Source organism: Chrysochloris asiatica, unplaced genomic scaffold, assembly GCF_000296735.1.
Source record: "Chrysochloris asiatica unplaced genomic scaffold, ChrAsi1.0 scaffold00141, whole genome shotgun sequence".
Lineage (NCBI taxonomy): Eukaryota > Metazoa > Chordata > Mammalia > Afrosoricida > Chrysochloridae > Chrysochloris > Chrysochloris asiatica.
In genome coordinates this window covers 7242118-7248711 of record NW_006408659.1, presented here as the reverse complement: position 1 = coordinate 7248711, position 6594 = coordinate 7242118, and the positions used below count along the sequence as shown (strand labels likewise).

At 38.1% G+C, this 6594-nt stretch overlaps 1 protein-coding gene across 3 annotated transcripts in view; it reads left to right on the top strand.

Moving 5' to 3' along the window:
* Positions 1-6594, top strand: part of MCM8 (minichromosome maintenance complex component 8) — a 55781-nt gene that overhangs the window by 18178 nt on the left and 31009 nt on the right. For 2 of the 3 annotated variants that reach the window (XM_006870404.1, XM_006870406.1), the window contains exons 8-10: positions 2310-2461; positions 2687-2882; positions 6220-6250. In XM_006870404.1, coding sequence (XP_006870466.1) covers positions 2310-2461; positions 2687-2882; positions 6220-6250 — 379 coding nt within the window. The remainder of the gene's footprint in view (positions 1-2309; positions 2462-2686; positions 2883-6219; positions 6251-6594) is intronic. The other variant, XM_006870405.1, reaches the window with a different exon arrangement.

The window sequence follows — 6594 nt, the reverse complement described above, 5'->3', positions numbered from 1 at the left end:
ATACTACTCAGTGGAGATTCTACCTTCCTCCAGGCCCTTTGGATCTAGGTTCCCTCTTGAAAGCTTGTAAGCCAGTCACTTCTTGCCTTTGTAGCCCCCCGCCCTCCATGTGCCCTGGATTTTATTTTTTAAATAAAACTAATAATAAACACTGGCAAATAAAAAAAACACATTAAGAGTATGTGCTCTGGAAGGTGAGTTTAGAGTCATTCTTACTTATTCATTCTTTTTATCTCTGTGTTAAATCGTTTCTAAAGGGGCTTCATAGAAATCCATGTTCTTTTAAAAGAAAAGTCTAAAAGCTTGGTTTATTAAAATAAGGTAATCTTAGCATATGCCATTCTGAGACTTGTCTTTCTGCTCTGCTGATTTGTGAGTGGGCATTGGGGATGAGGCTGGTAGGTAACACTGGTTCAGGGTTTGAAGTAGTATAGCTTATTGGGGTGCTAATGCGTGAGACCCGAAAGTAATTGGAAGACTAATCTAGATGTATATTCAGTTTTTTCTAAATTTATTATTTTAACATTTAGTGGCTATACTTTGTAATTATTTAAACAGTTAAAGCAGAGTTTTAATTAAAGTAATATGTTGTTGTTATTAAATACTGTGGAGTCAGCTCTGACTCATAGCGACCCTGTATAGAATTCCCAGGGAACAGCTGGTGGGTTTGTACTGCCAACCTTTTGGTTAGCAGTCCCATGCTTATTCTACAACACTACACCAGGACTCCATAGAAGACTAATGTGTTATAATTTACCCTGTGGTCTAAAGATAATTACTCTCTTGTTGTTTGCCTCCAGTGATATTGATGAAAAGTCTGAGGATGGGCTGATTCTCATTCTTTTGAGATAATACTTTCCTTGTTCTTTGTAATCTTCTTATCCATGATTGTTGTTGCTGTTATGTGCCGTGGAGTCGGCTCCAACTCATAGAGACCCTGTATAGGGTTTCCGAGGTTATAAATATTTACGGGATCAGAAAGCCTCATCTTTCTCCCATGGAACAGCTGGTATTTTCGAACTGCTGACCTTGCGGTTCGCAGCCTGATTCATAACCACTATGCTACCAGAGGTCCTTATAGGTAGGGTTATTTCTTCACAAAGCTTCACCCCTGAATAATAAGGTAGGGATTTTGGTTTTATGAGTGTGTCTGCATTAGGTTGTGGCTCTTAAATGCCAGAATGAAGAGACATTATTTTGGAACACTAATATCTTCACTAGACACCTTAACCTGCTTACAGGCCTGATGGGTTTGTTCCCTTAGAAGCATTGCTCTGGTTTTTGCCAGAGAGTAAAGAAATGTCTTTGCTGAAACGCTATATCATTCTTCTACCCACCTGTCAATCTTTCCCAAAAAAACTTCTCAACAGCTATGCCATCCATGACTTGTCTTTGTGCTGATTATCCTGTTTTCTTCCAGGTCTTGCTGACTCTAGGTTGGGAAGCTCTCTAGGGTTCTGCTGAGAACACTGGTTCTCACTTCTCTTTCAGCCTTTTCCAGGATATATTCTGGACTTCATTTTGTTTTGTCCATTAATACTTTTCCATTTACTGTGTTCTAAAATCGCTAATGTTTTTTAAAATTAATTTTGTTACTGTTACTGAGAATAGACACACATCTCTTCATCCATTTCCACTTACATATTTCAGTGACACTAATTACATTCTTGGAGTCATGTACCCATTTTTGCCTTCATTTACCGAGGTACTCCTCCCTTACTAAAAGTATATGCTCAAGGCAGATATTTTTTTGTTATTGTTAAGTGCTGTCAAGTTGGTTCTGACTCATAGTGGCCCTGTTTAGGGTTTCTGAAGCTGTAAATATCTGTGGGAGCAGAGAGCCTCATCTTTCTTCAACAGAGCAGCTGGTAAGCTCAAACTGCTGACCTTGTGGTTCACAATTCAGTGCTTATCCTATAAAGCCACTGAGTTCCCCTTTTCCTAGTTTATTGACTTATAGTGACCGTATAAGTGAATGTGAACCAACCTTGGGGTCCAGTACTTATCCTATACGCCAGGCCAGAATAGGTACCATTAATATCTCCTGTATGCTGATGCCATGCCAGAATTTCTCTTCACTCTTTTAGTGACTGTCGTTTTTATTTGCATTTTGGAAGAGATATAAGCAAACGCTCATTTTGCAGTCCTGCATTAAAATCCAAAACTTTTAGATACACCGTTGAACTCCCCTTTTCCCCACCACCATCTGCTGTTTAATTCAATACCATGTGGACCCTAAATGGTTAGTATGTTGAAGAAAGAACTCAAAGTCCCTAAGTATTCTGACTGTATATTGTTGGACTTCTTAGAATCCAGGAGCTCATTTCTGATGATCACCGAGAAGCAGGTCGAATTCCCCGAACAATAGAATGTGAGCTTGTTCATGATCTTGTGGATGGCTGTGTCCCAGGAGATACAGTAACTATTGCCGGAATTGTCAAAGTCTCCAGTGCTGAAGAAGGTGTAGCATAACTCTTTTCCTTATTTTGATTATCCCTCAATAATGATTTGCTTTAAAGATGCTTCTAAATCTCCATCAATTTGGGAGAATCCTTTGTTTCTTATATAAGATGCAACTGTCCTTTTAAATAAAAGCTTATAGTAAAAGGCTTACTGTGCTTTTTTACTTCCTAGTTGAATCTTTGTAGGGAAAATAAAAGTTCTGTTATTGTATTTAAACTTACAGGTTCTCGAAATAAGAATGATAAATGCATGTTCCTTCTGTACATTGAAGCAAATTCTGTTAGCAATAGCAAAGGACAGAAAACAAAGACATCAGAGAGTGGATCTAAGCATGGAGCATTGATGGAGTTCTCACTTAAAGACCTTTATGCCATTCAGGAGATTCAAGCGGAAGAAAAGCTGTTTAAACTTATTGTCAAGTATGTATGGATTATCTAAAGTTTTATTAAATATATGTGTGTCGGAGTGTTCTTGACTACATGTAACAAAAAACTAAAGTCAAAATGGAACACTAAAAAAAAAAAAAGGAATACTGCAGCCTGCAGGTCAAATCAACCTGTTTTTGTGCTGTCTATGCAAGGAATGAATGCGTTTTATATTTTTAAGTGGGGTAGCAGAGGAAAGCAAGATTTTTTCATGACACAAGAAATTATATGACACGTAAATTTCAGTGCCCATTAATAAAGCTTTCTTGGAAAGTAGCCATGCTGATTTGCTTGTGTATTGTCTATGACTATGACTGCTATTGTGCTACACTAGCAGAGTTGAGTGGTTGTTGATAGAGAATACGATGCGGTTTCAGAAAGTTCATCACAAAATGGATTTAAAAGGTAATAGAATTTTTTTGAGGACTTTAGATTCATGGGAGGAGAGGGACTAAGAGATGGTGGCCAGGAGGCAGACTTGCAGAATGTGCCCTTTTGTGGTGTAAATTATTATATTTGCCTGAGTTTTTGGGGAAAAAAAAAAAGAGCCAAAGTGAATAGAGAGAAATAACTGATGGTACATGTTGTTATGTGCCGTGGAGTCAGTTCCAAGTCATAGTCACCCTGTACAGGGTTTCCTAGGGTCTAAATCTGTACAGGAGTAGAAAGCCTCATCTTTCTCGCGTGAAACAGCTGGTAGTTTCAAATTGCTGACCTTGCAGCTCGAGGCTCGCAACCTGATTTGTAACCACTACGCTAACAATGAAGGGGATTATATCATTGTAATGGAACAAGGTATGTTGTTGTTGTTGTTGTTGTTAAGTGCTGTCGAGTCGGTTCCGACCCATAGCGACCATGTACAGGGTTTCCGAGGGTGTAAATCTTTACGGGAGTAGAAAGCCTCATCTTTCTCCCGCGGAGCGGCTGGTAGTTTCAAACCGCTGACGTTAAGGTTCGCAGCCTGATTCGTAACCACTACGCTAACAATGGAGGGGATTATAATCATTGTAATGGAACAAGGTATATAACTTGTTAAATGTAAAACTGATAATCTGCCTGTAAACTTTCACTCAATCCACAATAAAAAACCTTAAAAAAAAAATTTAAAAAAAAAGGTAATCGAATTTTTCCACAAACTTGTTTGCTGGCCTTTGGTTGAAATAATAAGGAAAATTTACAATCTAACACACAAAGTTGTAAGATAATGGCAACACTTAGAAGAAGAATGAGGAGAGAGTGAATTCCAAACCATTTTAATTAGTTACATGCAGGATATTTTTTAATTTAAAAAATATTCAAATAGGAGTCTCTTGCAGGCACGTATTTATAAATTCTTACTTTTCATGTTATTGCCATGTAATAGAGAGGGAAGAAGCAAAGCTAAGAAAGACGCATTCATTTCATTGTAGTTGTTAAAAGCCTTTCTTTGGGATCAAGCATAAGTACATTCCTGCTTCTGTCACATACTTCTAGTGTGATGTTAGGCATGTTATTTAACTTCTCCCTGTTTTATCATCATAAAATAGAAATCATGGCTCCCTCTGAGGGTTGTTCCGAGATGAAGTGAGATTTAACTATGTACTTAATTATCAAAGACCAAAACATTGTTGGCAAGTCAATTCTGACTCATAGCAGCCCGATAGGACAGAGGACACCTGCCCCATAAAGTTTCCAGGGCAGTGAATCGATACAGAAGCAGACTGTAGCATCTTTTTCTTGTGGAGCGGTTGGTGGAATCGAGTCACCAACTTGTTGGTTAGCCATTGAGTGTTTGACCACTGCCAACAGAGCACCTTTTTACTTAACATCACTGTAAAGTGGCCTCGATACAGTTCCAATTCACAGGGACCCTGTGTACAACAGAATGAAAATTGCCCAGCCCTCCATCATCCTCACAATCGTTGCTGTTTAAGTTCATTGTTGCTGCCATTGTGTTGGTCCAGCTAGTGGAGATTTTTCCTCTTTTTCACAGACCCTCTACTAAGCCTGATGTCCATTTTAAGGGTCTGGTTCCTCCTGATAACATGTCCAAGGTTGGTGAGATAAAATCTCGTCATCCTCAGTTTTAAGGAGCATTCTGGCTATACTAATTCCAAGACAGAGTTTTTTTGTTCTTTAGGGAATTCATAGTGTGTATTCAGTATTCTTCACCAACACCGTAAATCAAAGACATCCATTCTTTGATCTCACTATGTTTGCCCAGTGTTTCATTCTATTGTGCATAGGTTTGCTATGAGATGGCACTGATCTGATAGCACCTGACAAGTATTTTGGGAGGTGATCCCCAGAAGCACTGGTAGGGAAGTGGGCAAGTGGCCAGAGAGAGGAAGGCAGACAGTAGATGGTGCCTTAAGAACAGGTTAACATTAGGAGTTAGCTTTGGGAGTTAAATTCTCCTGAGGCCTCCAAGACACTAGACTCTATTTTTTCACCTAAGGCCCTCAGAGGGTCCTGGTTTGGCACTGTAGGATAAGTACTGGACTGCAAGGTTAGCAGTTCAAACTCACCAGCCCACTCTGGAAATCCTATAAGGGTTGCTATGAGTTGGAACCAACTTATCAGCATTTAACAACAACAAGACCTCAGATTTAGGTCTGCTCACAGGGATATTAAATACCCAGTACTTCTGGCCTACCCAGGCTGCCTTCTGCTGATACTTCGTCAAACAAGCCAGTGCTTGGTTGGAAGCCAACAGTCATTGTGCCAGCACATGCTGAACAGTGAGTGTCGGAGGAGAGGAGGGGTATGCTCAGACACCACAGTTTCTGCTAGAGCTTACTGACGTTAGGAAGGGATCATGATTCACCTCTCATTCCAGTTTTATCTCCAAGTATATTCGCACATGGTCTTACTTATTTTGACTCTGAATTGAACTGGAAAAAAATGAAATTTTACCTCATTTAAAAATATTATGTACTCAGTGTATCAGTTAGTTTCCTTTCATTGGCTTTGTCATGAAGGTCTAAAGATGTCAGTTCAATAAAATACAATAAAATTTCAAGGAAAAGACTATGATTATAGCATATTTTAAAAGTTCTGAAAAAAGGTCAAAACTATATTTGGTTATTTTAAGATGCTTCACAGTTATCCTGTCCTGTTATACAGGAACAATTTTTAAAGCATTCTTCCCTTTATAGATCAATAATTTTGAAATATTTACTGTTACAATAGACTTTTCTTGAGTTTTTGAGAAATGACAATGTGTTTTTTTCTGCTTTGATGCTAACTAAAGCAAGGGAATCAATTTATAGACATTATTAGGGATCAGTGACATTCAAGTTAGAATTTATTTGATTTTTAAAATTTTAATAACTTGTGTTCTATTTTTCAGCTCTCTTTGTCCTGTCATTTTTGGTCATGAGGTAAGTATTTCATCTTTATGCAAAAGTAAAATAAAGTTGACAATTTATATTAATATTTATTAAATGTTTCATTTTATTAATAATTTACTCTGAATTAATATTAGTAGCTAATTTCTGTTGTCTTATTATTCGTATTTTGTTATGAATCCTTATTTTCCCTCAATGAATACCATGAGAAGCCTCTAATAATCCAAAAAGGCCAACAACTGTTTGCCGTTGAGTCCGTTTTGATTCATGGACCTTATATATGCCAGAGGAGAGCTGTGCCCCTTAGGGTTTTCAGTGGGTGGGTATTTGGAAGTAGATCACTAGGTCTCTCTGTCATGACACCTGTGAGTAGATTG